At 36.6% G+C, this 20,943-nt stretch overlaps 2 protein-coding genes and 2 pseudogenes across 3 annotated transcripts; 2 read left to right on the forward strand and 2 right to left on the reverse strand.

The window, feature by feature from the left end:
- Positions 1-2,294: 2,294 nt before the first annotated feature.
- On the reverse strand, positions 2,295-4,808 carry LOC148585127 (uncharacterized; annotated as a pseudogene). Its single transcript, XR_015912675.1, has 2 exons — positions 4,695-4,808; positions 2,295-4,168 (listed from the first exon to the last, which is right to left on the reverse strand). The product of XR_015912675.1 is annotated as an uncharacterized LOC148585127 (transcript).
- Positions 4,809-6,978: 2,170 nt separating this feature from the next.
- On the forward strand, positions 6,979-7,476 carry LOC148585128 (putative RING-H2 finger protein ATL53; annotated as a pseudogene).
- A 2,151-nt stretch (positions 7,477-9,627) lies between these two features.
- Positions 9,628-11,622, forward strand: LOC148585129 (uncharacterized). Its single transcript, XM_088517800.1, has one exon. It carries the CDS (start codon positions 10,298-10,300, stop codon positions 11,249-11,251), a length of 954 nt encoding a protein of 317 aa, XP_088373926.1. The 5' UTR covers positions 9,628-10,297; the 3' UTR covers positions 11,252-11,622.
- A 2,472-nt stretch (positions 11,623-14,094) lies between these two features.
- On the reverse strand, positions 14,095-20,431 carry LOC148585130 (geranylgeranyl transferase type-1 subunit beta-like). Its single transcript, XM_088517421.1, has 11 exons — positions 20,231-20,431; positions 18,994-19,069; positions 18,768-18,826; positions 18,496-18,635; positions 18,033-18,088; positions 17,873-17,949; positions 17,706-17,751; positions 16,371-16,495; positions 15,226-15,293; positions 15,056-15,143; positions 14,095-14,455 (listed from the first exon to the last, which is right to left on the reverse strand). The coding sequence occupies exons 1-11, from the start codon at positions 20,429-20,431 to the stop codon at positions 14,285-14,287; spliced, it is 1,107 nt and encodes a 368-aa protein (XP_088373547.1). The 3' UTR covers positions 14,095-14,284.
- Between the last annotated feature and the right edge of the window lie 512 nt (positions 20,432-20,943).

Consider the following 20,943-nt stretch of genomic DNA (forward strand, 5'->3'; position numbering starts at 1 on the left):
GAACAGAACACCCCCCCCTAAATTATAGATCTTCATCTCTGACAAATGGAACCTAGTCGGAAAGATGTTTTGGCATGAATTATTTAGTGTCTCGTTTAAAAAAAAAAATGAGGAAGGAAAGGAAAAGAGTAGTTGGATATTATACCGTGATCATCTAGTCCATTCAAATATCCAGCTAGATCTTGAATCTGATTTCCTAATGAAAAACGAAAACAAACTTTTCAAATGAATGGGGTTGCAATGGATATATAGAAATTTCAAATTGACTTGTTTACACTTATGATTGGTCAATCATGATTATCAGGAAGTACTCATACATAGATTGAAGTTTTGCTTCATGAACGTAGCCGACTGATAAGAAAAGTATTCATCAGTTCCAGCCTCCAGGCAACAGTTCATGGTGATATATAAGGGACCCTGCACTGCCTTATTGGCATACTCATTTGCAAGGCAATTCATGAATTAGAACCCTTATTTATTTATTTATTTATTTATTGATGTACTAAAAGTAATAACAAAGATTGCCAATCGATAATTCACTACACAAAATTTAGCTTTCAGCCACGATCAAAAGTTGCTGCTAATAACAACGATTTGGTCGTCGTAATTGCCATGCTGAGAAAGGTTATCAGCAACGACATTAGTGTCATTACTAATAATATTATACGTTACCACAAATAGAGTAAGAATTTAAATCAACTAGTCATCGTTGATGATAAGTTATAAGCACGTCATCCATAACTAATTATTAGCAACTATACAATATTGATAATTTCCAAATGCCCTCCCACCAAATAAATAGATAAATGGATATATTTTGTTGTTGAGTACGCCAATAAAGAACAAATGGATCCCTTTTGCAGAGACTAGATTTAATCATGAATCCGGAGTTGCATATGCCTTCGGACTTGGCAAAGAAATTAGGATTATTAAGCTCTGTTTTGGTCTTTCAAAGCTTGGGTAATTTTTTTTCCGAAGAATTGAATTAAAATTTTCCTTGCCAACACCTATAGAGAGCACATTGCTCTAGCATTACATTGTCACAGATAGAGCTAGAAATATCTCTCATCCACACTTGATCAATACCGTGTTGTTCTGCTACTTTAGCTATTATTCTATTAGCTACACCATTGGCTTCTTTCTTCATATGACAAATTTACCAAAATTGCAAAGTATTCAAAACTTATACTAATTAATTTTAGTATGATAAATTTTGCACGTAGTACGATTAGCACATAGGTGAATATATACGTATATCTATAACAGGTGTCAAATCTTGCTATCTGTAAGAATGAGATCAGCTTCGCATGTCTATGCAAGGAAGGGAAGGTAATGCAAAACTGCCAAAACTTGTGATTAAAAATGATTACAGCTAAAAAGTAAAATAATGACATCATATCACATCAACAATAAATTCCTCAGCTTAACACATTCTACAACATCAATCATTAGGCTTCTTTCAATCACCACCCACATAAACCACTGTATGCAAAAGCTCAAAGATCACTACAGAAAAAAGTACGCAAAAATAAGGCTGTTTATCATCCACATTCAACGCATCAAATTATCTTTTTTTCTCTTCTTTTTTTTCCTTGTGGGTGAGAAGACTGAAGAGGGCAGAAGGATTACAGAACAGGGACAATACCAAGGATATTGCACCTTATGTAATACCTTAAATGAACTGCCTAGATTCTACCACGTCAATAATTTTTTTTTTTTTTAAAAAAAAAAAAAAAATCTAAAAACTCCCTCTTTCCTCCCACCTGACCACCTAGTGGCTGTGGGAGACTAATAGTGGCGGTGTATCGGTAAGCCGATGAAGGTGACAGCAACCGGTGGAAAGAGAGTTTTAAGTTGGTAGGCTGATGAAGGTGACAGCAACTGGTGGAAAGAGGGAGTTTTAAGTTGTTTGACGAGGCAGAATCTGGGTAGGTTATAAGTATTGCACCAGATCTCAATCAAAAATTACTAATGTGGATCCTTGTCATTGTCAAGCCAAAGATCCAGTCATCAAAAATGAATTGACAAAAATATAACAAGAAAATAAAAACCTTAGAGCCAAGCATAAAATGGGACTTCATATTTAAATTCAAAAACATGTCGAATAACAAAGAAACCCAAATGCTTCAAACAAGCACGGAAAAATTTTGTGCATGTCAAAGCCAATAAGGAGAGAGATATGGTATGGTAAGTAAAGCCTACGATGATCAACATTGAACATACAATCACCTGTCTAAAGACCCAACTAAAATCTGATAAATATAAGAGAGAATAGGAAGGGAAAGAGTCATGAAAAAAAAAATGGAGACCCACTTTTATAGACTTCCTTTATGGAATAAGCTCAGGAAACAATGAAGCAGCAAAGACTGTAATCATCCTGGCATCGATCACACTAATGCCTCTTTCAGGTTGGCAAATGGTCGTTCACTCCCATGGAGAGGGAGCGAAGGCATACACGAACTTCATGTTCTTCTGATCCTGCACGATGTTTGGGCACAATGATCTCAAGCATTGCTCCTGTCTCACCGCAGTAAGCTTCAAGTTTAGCATCTTCTGGAATGCGGGCAGGGAGGTGAATTTCCCTAATCAATTCCCCTGGAGGGCAGTGCTCTGGTGTTGGATCAGTTAGCTTAAATGTCCTATCCTGTCGCTTAATGAATGGCATGCAGGCCTTACTCACACAAGATATCTTTATGATCCCATGTGAGTGAGTGTTCTTCCAGGTAACTTTAACTCTCTGAAGATCAGCGAAAGGCAAGCTGACAATTATCAAGAACCCTTTGTCATCCTCGTATATAGTTTTTGCAACTGTAACAGGCCCATATACATTCTTCATTACCCCACTAAACTCATTTAACCAGGGGGGATTGACTGGGTAGATTTTCATATCCAAAACTCTGTTAAAATGTGGATTATTAGGCACATAACAGCTGTCATCGTTTCCATGAGAAAACAAATCCTTCTTCCGTTTGTTACATACTGGTGAAAGATATATGCCATCACTATTGCCACGGTCTGGTGGCTGAGTTGACAAATTCAAACCAGTATGATTAAGCAACTTTCTTTGGTGGGCATTTGTGTTATTTTTTTGAGGAAGGGCTCGGTCAAGCTCGAATTCGGTGTTTTGTAGGTTTCTCCAAAAACCAAAATTACTTGCTTCAAGTGGCAGAGAGAAGTTTATATCTCGGCCTGTAAGCTCCATCCACCTCTTCTTCTCTTCCTCATTAAGACCCTTAAGGTTGGGGGACTGAACAACTTCGATACCATGCACACACTGAGGATTAGATAGACCCCTATAGTGCTTCCTCTGCATACGGTGTGATCGAACAAAACCCTTGTCCACACTAAACGGAAATGGACGCTCCCCATGGCGAGAATGACCATTCATGTAACTCCTTAGTTGCATCTTACCCAGTGCATTTTCAGGCCTTTCCTTGAAAACCCACATATACATGTTCTCCATGTCATGCTGAACCAAAAACGTGTCTACTTGCAGGTCTGATTTCTCATATCCAGACACACCATTACTATCTCGAACAATCTTACACTTTGATTTCTCATTCAAAACAGGCTTGAAGTAAAAACTAAAGAAAAACCAGGCACCCCAAATGCTGTCAAGCCGCTTGGTCCATTTCCGTGCAACTTTTGTGACATTGACTTTTGTCACTTCTTCATAAATCTGAGACCCAAGGCTTACATCTAAGATGTCAGATGGATCACCCCAAGCTGGGGGAGGTGGGCTAGGCTCAGATAACAGCGGGAGATTGATATCAGGCGGTTGTGAAAAGAAGACAGACCGATTCATCTCTCTCTCCAATTCCTCGTGCGACAAAGAACCCATATCCATTGACAAAAGTGTAGAGAGATGATGGCTCTCCATTGAAAGGGTTGTGACGAGAGCTTCCCCCATCATTTCTTCAGAAAACTTTTTGCCCGTCTTGATTTTGGGTGTCCTTTCCAAACCCCACCCAAAACCAAATCACCTCACAAGCATCTTAATATATTGAACTGAACCCACAAATATTGTGGACTCATTAAGCAGTCAGCATATCAACGGAAGCAACTCACAAATATCTTCATGATTCAACCCACAAATTAGCCTTCACCACAAAGAGTAACCAATAACTCAAAGTACAGTGTCCAATAACATTGTCAGAACCACATTGACCTGAAAACATCAACCATAACATTTAAGCAATACACCAATATATCAAGCTTGTTCGCAGACAAGCCGAGGAAAATGAACATAAATCACTGATCTTTATTTTTTTATTGATTTTTATATAATATATCTCTCAACTCGTTTAAATTCCAACCAATGAATAAACTCACCCATAGAAGGCCAAATACTTGTACTGATCTCACCTGAGCTAAAACTTTAGTGGATATTTTTTTTGGGGGGTGGGGGTGGATACGTAAGCTAAAGCTTTGATTTTAGAAGATCCTAAGTATAGAAAACTCTTTTAAGATCAAATTTATTCAAAAAGTTTTTGCTTTCCTACACTTTCTCAGCAACCAAACGAAGCATAAATTATATAAACAACCAGAAATTTCAGAAACCCTATAATATCATGAAATTCTACGAACATAACTGAAATGTTACGGATTCAAAGCGAACAAATCAACCACGAAACCCTAACCTAAAAGGCCAAGAAAAGGGGAAAGTTGAAATCAAAGAGATACTTGAAGATTACCTGTAAAGCGAGGGTCAGAATCCGCAGGAACTGAGAATTTTCGCAATCGATTCCCATTTTGAGAGAGAGACAGAAAGAATGGGTAACGGAATCCGTTTAAACAGACCCTCACCAGCAAAGACTGCCGTTTGAAGACTGTCGCCGTTAATTAACAATGAAGGAATTCTCGTTTTCTTCGCGCGCGCGCGAGACACACAAGTCTTTGCGTCACGCGTGTAGGACAGTGAGTCCAACATTACTGTTGATTAAAAAAATTTATAAATAACTTAAAAAAAAAGAAGGAAAAATACACTTTACTCAATTACTCCTAAACTATTCATCAATTTACACTTTCGATTTCAATGTTTAAAAAGTGACATTTTACCTCCCAAAATTTTCAAATTGTTACAATTCGACCATTTTTTTTTTTTTTTCTAAAACGCCTCCATCCCAAGTTAAAAATAAAAAAATAAAAAATAAAATAAAAATGAAGGGATAGCCGGTCTAGGGTGGCCGGTCACTCCTAAATTTTTATTTTATTTTTTTCTTTTTAGGGTAGTCCAAATACCTCAAAGTTTTATTGACTATTAAATTAGTTCGATTATTCCTTTTAATTATTGAGGTGGTCCAAATACCCTGACGTTTAAAGTTAGAGTGACAGAGGCTATTATTGATGGTTCGCCCAATATGGTTTGGCATCACTGCCTCACTGGCCTTTGGCATTTTGTAGCTCCATCTTACAATCATACGGCATAACCAGGCAATTGGCTATGAAGATGTCAATTTCTCCCTTTTATATTGAAAAGCTCTTTATAGTAGCTTCAAGAACTGAAATAAAAAAAATAAAATTAAGCGCTTTATTTATAATAAGACTAAATATTGAAAATCGAAATCGCCTAAATCTAAAGGGATCCAATACCTTTATATTCTACAAGTTGCAACCATTTTTTTTAATGGGAAGATGAAAATACCTTAAAAAGATAACATAAATAAATACACAACAATAATAAACAGATAGGGGAGCCTGGGGAGGCCCCATCTGCAGATTGCAGTACAAGTTGCATCGATTACCTAAGTTTAATATCATTATATGTGGGCAACTTGGTCTATGATACCCTTTTAACCATTTTTAATATTTGTTTTGAGGGCAAATTAAAGTTTTCTTCGCGAGGAGACCTTTAAACTCAATATATTAAATTGATACTTATTTTAGAACATATGATTTTTACATGTATTTTATAAAATATATGTAATTAAAAATATACGTGAGAATCAATGAATCATGGTTCTATTTGTTAATGTATCACTTAAAATATATGTTATTTAATTTTTTAAAAAAATAATATACACTTAAAATAGTATAAAATTCAATTTAGAACTCTACACTAAATACATAGTCCACAAGTCAACATCCCGTGTCGGCCCTTAGTATATATTGGACCACATTGGTGATAAGGTGGCCCAATCATTGCCTCAGGCTCTCAGCGGTAACTATCAAGCATACTCCCCACTCCCGACCTCTCCGGAGAGAGAGAGAGAGAGAAGAAAAAAAAAAGTGAAAATTATAAAATCAGACTGTGTGATTGTAAGGTTTTGTAATAAACTCTCTAGAGTTTAAAAAGTCAAAAATTGCTTTAAAATGGGAGAAGGATGAGGGAATTAAAAGAAATGAAGCATTTTTCATCTATAAATCCAATATAGAAAAATAACACCATGATTTTATATATATATATATATATATATATGGGAAAACTTCATAAAGGTTCCTTGAACTTTTACGTGTTTTGAAAAGATCATCTGAAGTTTAAAAACTCTTAATTTTATCACTAACTTTTAATTTGATGCAATTTACTACAATCGTTCGTGTTTGGCGTTAAACATACGTTAAAATGGATGAAACTCTAAATTTATCATTAATTTCACATTAAAAATAATTAAAAAATAAAATAAAATTTGGGGGTATTTTTATATTTTTCGTAACTTTCTATTAGGATTTGGTACTAAATCTTAACGGATGAGTGTAGATTGTATCAAATTAGAAGTTCGATAAGTAAAATTGAGAGTTTTTAAATTTTAAAAGGTTTTTTTCAAAATGCATAAAAGTTTATGAAGTCTTCGTGAAGTTATATATATAAATGGTTTGTTAAGCCTCAACTTTGGATACATAAAATAAGCCCACACAAGACAATTCTATCCTCGCAATCACCATCGTAGCTACATTGTTTGATGGGCCTCGATCTTTTTGGGACTCTAACTTTTGCTAATTAATCACAATCTCTATCATGGACGACGACAATGCTTCCTCCATGATTCCATCGACCCCAATTTCGGATTTCTCATAATGGCCGTGGGATCAACGGCTTTTGTGGTTGCGTTATATCACTGTATAGTAGTCTGCTGGTGCACCCGGCACCCCACCATCCAAACCCCACTGCAAATGACACGGTGTTTCGTGTCCGAGGATGTGGGCACACCAAGCAGCACCAACACTTCCACGGCCCATCTCATTCTGGCCCACAAGTACCAATAGGGCATGGCCCTGGTGGGCGAAGATGCCACCTGCGCGGTGTGCTTGTCGGAATTTGAAGAGGGCGAGGAGTTACGTATTCTGCCGGGCTGCATGCACTCGTTTCACGTCCCATGCATCGATATGTGGCTCTACTCCCACCGGAGTTGCCCCATTCGCCGGTCCGATGCCACGGTTCCGACGCCGATACTTCAACATGGAATGGAGGAATTAGGTTCCGGTGAGTCGGAGGCACGTTTGGGAACGTTACAAGAGATTGTTCTACAATCTAGCTAGCTAGGAGAGCTGGGTATGATCGTGAAAGGTTGTCTCATTATCTTTGCTTAAAGTTTAATCCTAAGAATTCACCTACTTTTTTTAATTTTTCAAATACTTTTGTTCTGGGAATCTGGGATGAATATGTTACTTAACATGTTACTTTGAAAAGATGTAAAAAAAAAAAAAAAAAAGAAAAAAAAAAAAGAAAAAAGAAAAAAGTGATGGTGCTAGGTTGTCCGTTTCTAAACTTTATACCATAGGGGGTAGGAGGCAAGAGGCCGCTGAGAGGGTACCAAAATTTCTCATCCCAAGGCCAAAGCATGAGGATTGAGGAGGGACTAAATCTAATTCTGATAGCTATTAAACCTATTTAACATGTTGACACGTTATTCAAACAAATTAAATGATATACACATCATTAAGCATTTTCAGCAGTTCTTTTTTTTTTTTTTGTTAATATGTTTCCACAAGTTAAAATGGGGATTCGAACTAGTGACCTTCGCTTTATTAGGCATGGTCCCAGCCGATTGAGTTACCACTTGAAGACAAAAAAAATTATTTTTTACTTCCCTATCTAAATACACTATAACTTCCCTTATCTTTTCTTATATCAATTAAATATTTTTTTCTTTACAAAATATAAATTCCTATATACCTTCAACTTTTTTCATATAATTCTAACACAATCCCCGATGAAAGACAAAAAGATGAGAGATGAGAGAAAATATAATTTTGTATTAAAATAATGCATAGGAAAGCTATATGAAATATCTTTTGTTTTTTTACACATTAGGTAAAACTTAGCATTCTCAATGTTTAGGAAAGCAATATGTTATGTGCTTGGGTGATTTTTTTCTTTTTCTTTTTAATTTTTAACATTTTACCTATATGTAAAAATGAAAGGAATTACAAGGGAGCACCTGTTGAAAATATTATAACACTATTAGATACAACAACTAAACATCCCGATCGTAAAATAAAACAGTTGAATCTGCCTTGCGGTCCACACCAACATGACTATCACAATCCATGTCCCGAAATGGGTCGTGTAGCTGGGGCCAATAGAAGTCCATAAAGTTATTGGGCTTCACCCAAATATGCAAACAAGCCTGAAATTATTTTTTGTTGTTTTTCGGGCAACTAGCGTACGTGGCAGGCTCGGATATTTCATTAGAGTGAGACCCACTCAATTGAGATACTTCAGGGAATTAAAAAAAAAAAAAATCTTTTTTTTTTTTTTTTTTTGTGGGGTTTGTTTGGGTAAATGCATGTAGGGCATATTTGTGTTACGCCGCAGACAGTATGATTAAGAAGGCGAATAATCCTTGATAAAACAGATTGCTTAAAAATTAAACAAAAGCTATTACCAGAAAGGGCACAAAGTCGATGTTGATAGAGTAAAAGGTTGCCATATCTTGCTGATATCTTGTGTTGAAAAACAATATAATGTGCCTAAGATAATAAGCCAAGTCCTCAAGTCCATGATACAATAATGATCACAATTTCCTCACTCAAACTATGTTAACTTATTTGGCATACAAATGAGTATCTGTACGTGTTTTGGATTTGAATCAAGTACAATTAACTACTCGTATTGCATGATTGTTAATGTAAAAAAAGCAGGTGAATCTCTCACCAGTTCAAATAGAACACTTGTCCGAACAAATAAAAATCCGTATTTATCTTCTCATATGAACTACACGTATTAAGTACAATACAAATAATTAGTTGGACCCTATACCTACCGAGTGTTGTAGGACTTGAATACAAGTATGTGTTGTAGGTGTGGCAATTGAAGCCGAAAGCTGACATGTTTATAAACAATTGCCTTTCATGATAACCATAATTAATTTGTTGAATTAAGGACAAAATGTTTATCCGTACTTGGTTTTTAAAGTCACACACAGAATCTTACCAATTTTTTTCTGAATTTATTTATTGAAATCACCGATTTTCCTGAAATTTATTGGGCAACAATCTCTAGGCTGATAAATAGATTAATAAAATTATTAATTTTGTGCTAAATTGCCATTGACAAAAGTTAAAATGCCTACCATTGATTCTCAGTGTGAAAACTTTCCCAATGGGCACTTTAGTAAATCACCCACGATATGATTATTAAATGACACATCACTTTCCATTTCTTTGTGATCTCCTGTGGTCTCATGTGAGCATCCCTCGAAGGACGCGACCCCTTCTCTTCTTATTAGAGGCATTTGCAGATTTTTGGCTGAAGTCTATTGGATGATTTTTGTTGGCTCCCAGTTTTTTTGGGGTGGTTTTGTTGAGATTAAGAGAATCTTTTTATTTTATTTTGGGAGAATGTTATATACAATTCTGATTTCTGAGTAAAAGATTACTTTGTCCACAGCATGGTGGTTTAGCCTTGATGGGTTTAAAGTAAAAAGGGGGAGTTTTACAATCATGCTGCATGATTCGGGAGTGTGATTATCAGAGAGAAACAGAGCTTTTTTGGTATGTTTTTGCAGGTGGGTGTTCTGGTTTTGTCTTTTACAAATATTGTTTGGCAATAAGTTGAAGCTTTTTCCTAAAGAGAAGCTGTGAGCTTGATACTTCTTTTGCGTTCTAGTCAAAGTTCATGATCTGGGTTCTTGCGCCTGTCCATTGTTCAGATAAGATTGAGACTATTCAGAATCCCAAGTAGTACGCTTTTCCTCACTTTCTAGAGTTTTCCTTGGAATCAAAGGATTTTTCAAGCAAACTATAGTTTGGTTTCATGGGTTTTCTGGCTAGGATATTGTACAGTAAGCTGAGCTGCATGTTTATTCAAGTGATTTGAGGTAAGATCAGAAGTTGTGTGATGTGATTTGAAGGAAAGATGAAATCTTTGAGTAGTGTAGGACTTGGCCTGAGTGTAGTTTTTGGCTGCCTTTTCTTGGCTCTTGTTGCTGAGCTTTACTACTTATTGTGGTGGAAGAAGAGGTTAACCAACAGAGAGATGGAAAATGACTACAGCAGCCCAGCAAGAGAGCTATTCTACATGTTTTGCTGGAAAAGGTCTGCTTCTTTGAGGCACGCAGCTTTGGATCCCCAAGAACTTTGCTCTTCTGCAGGAATCGCAGCCACAGGCACCCTTGTCCATGAACCAGAAGCCCAGCTTCAGATGCTGCAGTCAAGCAAGGATTTTTTGCTCAAACCCTTTGGGGAGGATAGCATGGAGGCAGAGTTTATGAGGCTGCAAGACCTCTCAGGCCCTCCAAGATTCCTCTTCACAATTATAGAGGAAACGAAAGAGGATTTAGAATCTGAAGATGGCAAGTCTAGGGGTGATAAGAGTGAAAAGGAGTCAAGAAGCAGGAGCTTGAGTGATTTGCTTCCAACTGTGGAGACTCCATATTTGACTCCTCTGGCTTCCCCTTTTTTCACTCCCCCACTTACTCCTATGGACTCCTGCAACCAGCATGGTGGATTCAACCCTCTCTTTGAATCAGCCAAAGATGCAGAGTTCAACAGGATAAAGTCCTCACCTCCTCCAAAATTCAAGTTCTTGCAGGATGCAGAGGAGAAACTTAAAAGAAAACTAATGGAAGCAGCAGCAGCAGAAGCTAAAGAAAAGGTTCATGAGAGTGATGAACTTGTTCAAGAACACAGAAATAAAGCTCCCAAAGATGAGGAAGAGGGGTCTTTCATCACAATCATTGTTGATAAGTACAAAGAAAGAGAGCTTAATCATCATCTACCCCAGTACCATTCAAGCACTTCTTCACAGGTGATTCCTCTAGCTTCCTCACCTTCAACATTCAGAGCACCCATTAACAAGAAGGCCAATTGACATTAAGCACCATTAATCCAGACTGAAACGGGTTTGTCTTCTTTTATCCCCACCTTTGTATTTTATTAGATTTTTTCTTCCTTGTCAGGTTCTTGAGTTTATCTTATTTCCTTTGCGGTATTTGGGGATGTTAAAAAAGAAAGAAAAGAAAAGCCTATTCCCTGTGCAATGTATGTTAAATTATGGAGACGGGGGGACAACATTCTCTGCAACATGATGTTGAGAGGTGGGTCTGATGATGCTAGTGGGAGACCTGTGGGGTTATTTGTTTTATTCAATCTCCATGTCTCCTGAGTTGTCTTGTACCTGTAATCATTCTTGTGAGTGATGTTCCAACTGATGTTATTGACGAGCAGAGCACTGTAAAATTCTTTCAAGGGCGGCCAACCCTTTTTCCCCCCTTTACTTTTACTCTCTAGTTTCTTATTTTATTGCTGTTTTTTTTTTTTTTTAAAAAAAAGGGAATATTATTTAAACGCAAAGACCAATTAGGTACAAAAGAGGCTTAGCGTAATTCAACAAGGTGACACGATTGGGAAAGGGGCTTGGGAGATGATGCCTTTTGGCATTTTCCTACACAACAAAGGATGCAATTGCCCGTGAAAACCTCTCGTGGTAATTTGCTGGAAGTTGTCCACCTTGAAGAATCATTATACGCACTACCTTTTCTTTTTTTCTTAATCAGCTCTTTAACAGGAATTAGCATAATTTTACTGTTGCTGTATGACTGAAACTGACCAAGACCAGGATACCTTCTTTAACCTATATGCCTTACTTATTAACATGTAATAGTTACTAAGATTCCAATGGGTAAAGATGAGTCCAGACCTCCATTATGGTACTTCAAAAAAAAAAAAAAAAAAAAAAAAAAAGACCTCCACTATGTTAGCTGACGGGTCAGAATAGGATCTCTCAATTTCAAGAAAAAGAAAAAAAAGACCTCCATTATGTTAATTGATGGGTCGGAATAGGATCTTTCTATTTCAAGGGAAATAGAGATGATTTTTTGTAAAGCACTTACATTTCACTTTCTATTTTAACTATTATTTCTTTATTGAGTGTAGGGGTGGGCAAAAACCCGCCCAACCCGCAAAACCGATCCGCCCCGAAAAAGCCGGATTTTAAGTCATTTTTCGCGGGTACGGGTGGTTTTTTCCCAAACCCGGGCGTGGCGGGGCGGGTTACGGGTTATAATAAAATTTTCCCCCGGATACCCGACCCGACCCGCCCCGACCCGCCCCGCATTAATCAAATAAACTTAAAAAATAAAAACCCTACCTTTCTCCAGCCGCCTCCCCCTTTCCACTTTTTTTTTTTCCCCCTTCTCCTCTCTTCCTCTCAGTCTCGCCTCTCTCTCTCTGCTGTCTCGCCTCTCTCCCTCTCTCTCGTCTCTCTTCCTCTCCCTCGTACGACTCTTCTCTCATCTGCGCCGCCGCTCAACCTCCGCCGATCCAGGTTTTTTTCTTCTCTAGAACTCTTTCATGAATGGGGATCCAAGAGATCTCGGGGTTTAGCAACTTCTGATTGTTGGGTTGTTTGTTTAGAAGGAAAATAGATGATAAATCTGCAGAAGAAATGAAAATGGAGGAGAAGAAAGAGAAGAAGAAAGAAACCCGCACAACCCGCACAACCCGCCCAACCCGCCCCGATCTACCCCGCCCCGATCTACCCCGACCCGCGCGGATTTTGTTCCTTGTGCCAGACACTCGGGTTGAAATTTTCCAACCCGCAGGGTGCAGGTTCGGGTAGGAAAACTGCAGAAATCCGCCCCGAACCGACCCGTGCCCACCCCTAATTGAGTGGAGAAAGAATGATAGTTAACATTTGGTGAGTGTACAATTCTTACTAAATTTGGGGAGCATTGTAGCAACTTATCAATTCTTTTTTTGTTGGTTAAAGTAGCTAATTAGATATGGATGATTTTTCACCTAAATTTGCATTCCAACTAGCCAAATGTTATTTTGGCTAGTGGGGATGTTAAAATGGGAAGCAAAAGAAGTTGTGTTCGGCTTAGAGCCTATTTGGGATTGTGTTTGAAAAATAGAATTTTTAAGTCACAAAAAGCTTTTGGACAAGAACTTTATTTTTAAGCTTTTGCCAGAAGTACGTTTTGATCATTTTTAGGCTTTTTAGACCTTTAAAAGCGCTTTTAATTTTTTTACCAAACGAGTACTTTTTTCTTCAAACAGACTTTTTGAGCGTTAAAAATACTTTTAGACATCTCAAACGCAATTCCAATCAGACCCTTAAAAATTTGGAAAAGCATATGGAGTCTGGATAACTACTACAATGTTGACCAAAACAAAGCATTTTTTTAATCTCTAACATTCTCTCTCTGCTCAATAAAGAATAAAGAAATTATTGAGAGAGAATAGTTAAATGAAATAATAAAAATGCATAGCTAAAATATGGTAAGTAAAAAAAAAAAAAAATTTGATGAATCGAATGTGAGCCGTAAGCACAGAGAGAGAGAGATCCTAACAAACCATTATCATTGATCAGCATTTTGCCCAAAAAAAAAAAAAAAAAAAAACCAACAAACAAACAATATGGACTCTCAAAACGAGCAGTTAAGTTTCACAAATCAGGCAATGGTAGCAACAGAAACATTATCCCACAACTTTTTTTCAAAAACATTTTTTTTTTTTGTCTTTCTGGGTGGGTTCTTGTGTTATTCATTCATAACCATCTTGACAAGAGCTCTTCATATCCATTTCATATCAGTTAATGTAATATGTTTTAAATGATTTTTCATATTAGCTGCTTAAAAACAAAACCAAAAGTATTAGGCGCCACTTTAACCAATATAAAATGGGTGTAAAGAGTAACATTACACTCTTGACAAAGTCAATCATAGAGCAATTCCATACTATATACTTCACACGTTGGGAAAAATGTTTTGTGCATCCATTTCACGGGAAATATACATCAAGTGAATATAAATTATATAATTGTAATTCAATAACCAAGCACTGCTTGCCAGTTAGACATGGCAATGCAACCAAATCCAGATGGAAATGGAGAATAAGAAAGTTAAATCAAGAGGCCTGTGGCAGCCAGATCTGCTATTCCCAGCTCAAAACACAGTGGGTTCATGCCCGATTCTCCCAAGAGGCTGAATGCAGTCAATCCATAATAGGAGTGGTACAAATCTGGCACTTGCCCTGGGAATACACTCCCCGAGAACTTACTGAAACCACCATACTGGTGTAGAAACAGAGTTGAGCAACAAAATCAGAATATCAACAGAGACTTTATTAGCTATAAGAAAATACTTAAAAATACCTATCTAGCAAATGCAGGAATATCATATCAATAGTTTCTTATTCAAGGGGTATGCCATTGGTTTTAACTTCCAAATCATAAGCAGTTCAATCAGTTGATAGAGAAGACTGTTTACTTCATTCTTTACGGTCAGGCTTTAGATTTCACAGATGTCAGGCTTTTTTTTTTTTGAGTAATGCTACTATTTACACTCATTTCATACTGGCCAACGTGGCGTATTTAAATGGCTTCCCATGTGAGCCACTTAAGAAAAAAAAAAAAGAGCAAAAGAAAAACCAATTAAAACATTTCAAGTTAGCTAGTATGAAATGATTATGAAGAGTAGCATTACTCTAATTTTTTTCCATGAATCATGGATGTGACTGATCAACTGACCATATTATTCCTACACATTGGGCATACAACTAGAAGGAAATATATGGGTAGTGGGCTAGAAACCTTTAAAACATCTTCTTTAAACCTTAACTAAATATATGCAATTAACCTAGATCTATTAGGTAAAAGGAGAGGCAACATTACCTCAGACTGACAAGTCAGCAAAAATCGACGTAAAGCTTTTTCATCAATTAGTTTGTAGCACCCTAACATGTGTAAAACCGCTCCAATCCTGTACAAGCACATTGATATTTTCAATGTAGAAAAACTCCATATTACTCTGTCAAATGTCAAAATGGTTTCCTTAGACTCACCAAAATGCATAACAGGTATCACTATCTTTGTTGGGTCTACCTTGAAAACCACCGTCAGTTGCCTGCCTCTGCAGCAGAGAAGAAGAGTGAAAATGGTTTTACGAGCTTATAGTAAAAGGCAATAGTTGAACCACTTAAAATTACACATCAAATTGAAATGATCAAAGAGGAAAGCTGATGCAGGCAGAGAGAAACTGGTGGTTTTGTTTTAATATAATTTTATTCAATTTAGGAGGTAAAGGTATAATTCTAAAATTTCTGGGTACGTGCTAAAGTTTCGGTCCATTGGATCTTATTTTGGGTTTATCATATTATTCTGTTTCTGTTCGTAGGTTTTACCATTTATTTAGTTTGCTTAATAGTCAAAATCTCAGGAGTCTAGTTAACCTATTAGGATTAGGCAAGGGTTGTCTATTTACATGGATTTAAAACCTTCTATTAGATACAGAAAAAGTTTTATGAGAGTTTTGCAACAATTATGCTATTGAGGTTTGTGTACAAGCTTAATCGAGATGTGATGCTGAAGAAACCCTAGGCATGATGCTTAAGAAAATTAGGTGCGATGCCAAGATCTATTTTTTCTTCTTGTCTCTCTAATTCCCAGCAATTCATCCAGTCTTCAAAGACTACAATCTGAACTTGATTTCTTCCCCTTGGAACTCTAAATTCCCTACCATAAAACCCCAGCACAACCCACCTATTATTAGCCTCCAAACTCAAAAAACCAGATCAGCTACAACTCCCAAGTTAATGTTCACAGCCATGAATCAGGTCTTATGATCTTGCTTTGTCGTCAGATTTTAGCTCCAAAATATACCCATCATATTACTCAAGAGTTAAACCATTATAGAACCTATTTTTCAGCCTTTTCTACCCCACAATCCTAACCCAAGCAACCCTAATTTCCCTCAAATACCTACTGCCATGGAAAATTCCAGTAACCAAAAGTTCTGTTGTCAGACACTTTTAGTGCCTACCATTGTTTGTCCTATGTCAAAGCTGGGGCAAAATTTTTATAAGCATTTTACTCATTCCACAATTTTTTAAGTCACAATGACCTTTATGTTTGTCTGTTCAGTCAATTTTTTTCAAATTTAAAGGCATATACGATCGGGTGCTTCCATGAGAAGAGGAGAAAAATAAACCTGCAAGATCCAATCCAGCAGCAAGGGCACATCTATGATCGAAGGAGCCACACTAGTAGACAGAATATCATCTCCAATGACTCCCATTAATCGAAGAGATGCAACAGCACAGTAAGTTGCACCACCTGTAGCACTAAAATAAAAGCTGTTGGTAAATATCATCAGAAGCAGTCCAGCTCTGGAAATCAAGTAAACTACAGCAAAGAGCTGCTTTATGCAGATACAAGCTTGTTTTCAATTTTAATTTTTTTCCTTTTTGGGGTGGGGGGCAAATAAACTTACTGTGAGTAGTCAGTGCTGTCACCACCGCTGCCGCACCCCCCCCCCCCCCCCCCCCCCCCAAAAGAAAAAAAAGAAGAAAAGAAAAAGAACATAAGGAGGAAAACAAAATCATGTTAATAAGGTGGAAATAATCAACCTCCTTAAAGGGATAATGGTCAAACTGCAACACTTTAAGAAATAGACCCTATTGTGGATCTCTGAAAATATTTTGGTGACATACTGACCCAAAGAATCAAAATGGGAAACAATGAAATCATGCATAGCTGTCACTAAGGTATGATACGGGAATAAAGGAGGGGGAAATAAAAATAAAATGTGTAACAACATGATTTCAACACACCAAACCCATAAGACAATAAAGGGAGGAAATAATACTAATAATAGTAAATGCATGAGAACATGATTTCAACACACCATACCCTTAAGACTGATGCTTTTTGAGTAAGGTAATTATTATTATTATTATTTTTTTCTGCTGTGATATAAATCAGACACGAGATTTTGAGAGGAAATCGAGGGTAATGGTTCTGTAAGATGTAATAGAAAGTAAGTAACGACATCCATAATAAAATAAGAACAGTTTCCTCTCCAAGCCAGACACTCTTCTTAGTTAAAGTTGTCTTAATTTACCAATTAACAGTCCCGATCTAACAGACATCTGACTTCAATTCGCAAAGTGGCCTCTTCAAAGTCATAGTAGCAGATCGTTTCTGTAATTGAAGGGTCCATATGGACACCTATAAATAGTACTAGGAAAACCCGTTTTTCAGAAGTTTCAATGCCTTTATGGCTGCAAGTTTTTGCTTATTTAGCCTCCTCAAAGCCAATATTTATTTGACTGCACAATGAAACTCTAAGGACCCTTAAAAGACACAAACACTGATAGACTATTTTTTCCCTTTTTCTTGATAAAGAGATTTGAACGTAAGCATTGGAAGAGTACTCAAATTTATAACTGATGTTTATAAAGTAGCAAACATAAGTTCAAAGCTCAGGACACAAAAATTTGAGAGAACATAAACTAACAATCATACAGAATTTGTTTGGACTCACCATGAGATTCTGAACCAGGTATCAATCCAAAGCCACCATCGTATGACTGAAAGAACAGCATCGCTTGAATTTGAGTATATGTGCACCAATAATCATAGCTTGCAAGAATCCAGAATGAATGCAAGAAAGAAGACAGCCAAGAACAACAGTGCACTTGCTATACAAACCTGGCAATTTATTATGTACTCCTTCGCTTTCTCCTTATCCATGCCCCTCCAATCCTCCAACATAAAACAGATGGCAGCTAATACAACAATATATTTCATCAAAGAGCATATTGGTTTGAAACAGCTAAGATAAAACATGCCTACAGATCTGTTTCCTTACCGGCACAATATACAAAGCGAAGATCTGTCTCTGCCCCAGTGCGGATAGGCATAAAACTGTCAAACATGAAAGACTCGGAATTATCCCATGCCAGGGGGATGATCCCAAATTTACAATAAATAAAGGGTTTTATGTTGGATGGGGGGTGATGGAAAAACCAAAGCAAAATTTAGTGCAAATCAATTTCCTTTCAGCATAACCACATTCTTAAGGGCGGTGGTTTAAAGAAAGACTAGAGGTACGACCTATACCCTTTACTTGAGTCAGTATGCATTCAAAAGCATTCCTTTTGTTGTTTATTCCTTATAGAACAAGATAAACGTTTGGACTCCATGCAAATAATTTTTTTCACATGTTTTATTTAAAGGAAACAGTATGTGCATATTTGTGAAGAACTAACAGTAGTCAGCTTTCACAAAGAAAAAGGGGTAAGTGATCCAAGAACAAGAGGTGTAAAGCTTACCTTCCATCAGGCTGTTGAAGGTTTCTCATTGATGTCAATATCGTCTTAGAGTCAATAGTTGAGAAGTCATAGCCAACAATCTTTAGTATGGCTAGGGCACAGTATGTACTTGCCAGATGACTATTATTGTGACCCAAAACCTTAGATAAAAAAGAAAAAAGGCAAAGGCAATATATGTAACTGTCAGCTTTTTGCATAAACAAAATCATCTTATCACATAGATGGATAAGAAATTAGAACAAACTATAAGTGTAAGATCTGTTTGTTTATACCCCATTATTGTCTGGAGGAAATTGAGAAGTTCTAGAACCATGGAACCCATAAAATTTTCCTGCGGGAAACCAATATGATGTTTGATTAAATTATAGTAAACATGCTGGAAAGGGAAGCACTCCCAGAAAATATAGATAATAGATGCACTTATCTGACAATCCAGCGTTACTACATATATTGTGTTCAATTAAATTATATCAGTTTTCTAAGCAAGCAAGCCCATACCATCATTCAGTTCAGCTCTATTTGTTGGGTGAGCTTGCAAGGATAAAACCCAACTAGCAACCGCTTCCTTGTCAACCTAAAATACACATACAACAAAACTTTTGATAAGTAATCACAAATTCCTTAAAAAGCGCAAATATGCAACCCAACTACACGTGAAGTATACAAGAGAGACACATAATTAGAAGCAAAAAATAAATATAAAAGAACATGAAAACTCGAAATATTAAAATCCAAGGCGGCCAAATGATAGAGTCTTAAAGAATGAAGCTAAAGACACCACATAGGGCAAGATGGTATCATCTTCCAAACTGCATCAAGCTGAAACCTACCACCTTGCGCTCTCCAACTAGTGAAGAGATCTACCACCAAAGAGGCATAACCCACATCCGACCTACACTGCTAAATATGGTATTTCACATAGCATGGAAAAGAAGATGATCCACTGACTGTCCATTATTTTTTTTCCTTAAAAAAAAAAAAAATCGTTCAATTCAACTATGTGCTTGTGAAGATAATCAAGCGCTAACAATATACGATCATCACAGACCATACTATGTCTTCAGGAAGAGAGGAAAAAAAAAACAAAAAACAAAACAAGTACGATATCCCTATCACTCTTTCGAGTCATTATGCATAGAAAAAGAAAAAAAGGAAGAGTAAAATTTTGATTTTTATGCTTCACATTATCTTTTGTAAGTATGCTTTTTTTGTAAGTATGCTTCACATTATCTTTTGTAAGTATGCTTTTTTTGTAAGTATGATTTTTATGCTCCGCAGCAAGTATTTGTACTAGGCACATTCAAGGAACATGGTCACGAAAATGCACATATCTAGTCAAATCCAAATCCAAAAAATTGTTGGCATTATGAATTTCTAACTTTTCAGACTCGTTTAGATAAAATTCACCGAAATACTGAACAAATCATAATTAGCCAAAAATAAAAAAGTAGATTTTACCAAAAAAAAAAAAATCCCAAATCTAATTCTAATTCTTCTATTTCAATCTGAATTATTCACTACAATTCAAAATCAGAACATTCATGAAAACGCGGGAAATCTTCAAAACCAATGTTAAAAACATCCAAATATCTCAAAAATTCCCAAGTAAGAACAAGACGAACTACAAGAATCCAACTCTCTAAAGCGAAAGATTCCTTTAAATTTTCAAATATATCGTCAAAGTTGTAATACCAAACCCTAGCAAACGGGAAGAGAGAGAGAGAGAGAGAGGTACGCGATCAAGGACGGAGAGGAGGTGGAGGCCGGAGATGACGAAGTAGGCGAGGGTGAGGCGGTTGACCTCCTGCGTCTCGTACGGCGACGGCAACAGCTGGTACATCATCTCCATGTACGCCACGTGTCGATCCCTCTCGAATACCGACGAAAAACGAGGCGGAGACAGTGGCTCGTCCAATGGATCCCACTCCGACTCCATGCTCGCCTGCTTGCTTTGTTTCTTGTCAGTGTTTTTACAGTTCTATTAGATCTCCAGGTTTTTTTTTTTCAAAGGATACTCAAGCTTGTTTTGCCTGATAATTATTTTAAAGAAATTATAAAATTTAAGTTATTTATATGCATCAAACATTACATATTAAAAATGTAGCATGTTATGATTAATAATTGAACATATTTTCACAGAGTTTTTGCTTTTTATATTGTAAAAAAGTTTTAAATCAAAAGTCTTCAAAGGGTAGCTCAATTAGTTGGAGACCACGTCTCATGAAGCGGAGGTCACTAGTATGAATTCATACTCTTCCTTTTGTGTAGACATGTAAAAAAAAAAAATAAACAAAAAACATTATTTTGGGTTATTTATTTATTTTTTTATTAGCTACCTCGATAACTTGCTACATTTTTGCAATGTTTTGATAACGGGAAATGACCTAAATTCTATAATTTAAGAATTTATAATTTCTTTGAAATTGTAAGGAATCCTAATCATGTTTC

Source organism: Corylus avellana, chromosome 6 (assembly GCF_965113065.1).
Source record: "Corylus avellana chromosome 6, dhCorAvel1.hap1.2, whole genome shotgun sequence".
NCBI classification, from domain to species: Eukaryota; Viridiplantae; Streptophyta; class Magnoliopsida; order Fagales; family Betulaceae; genus Corylus; species Corylus avellana.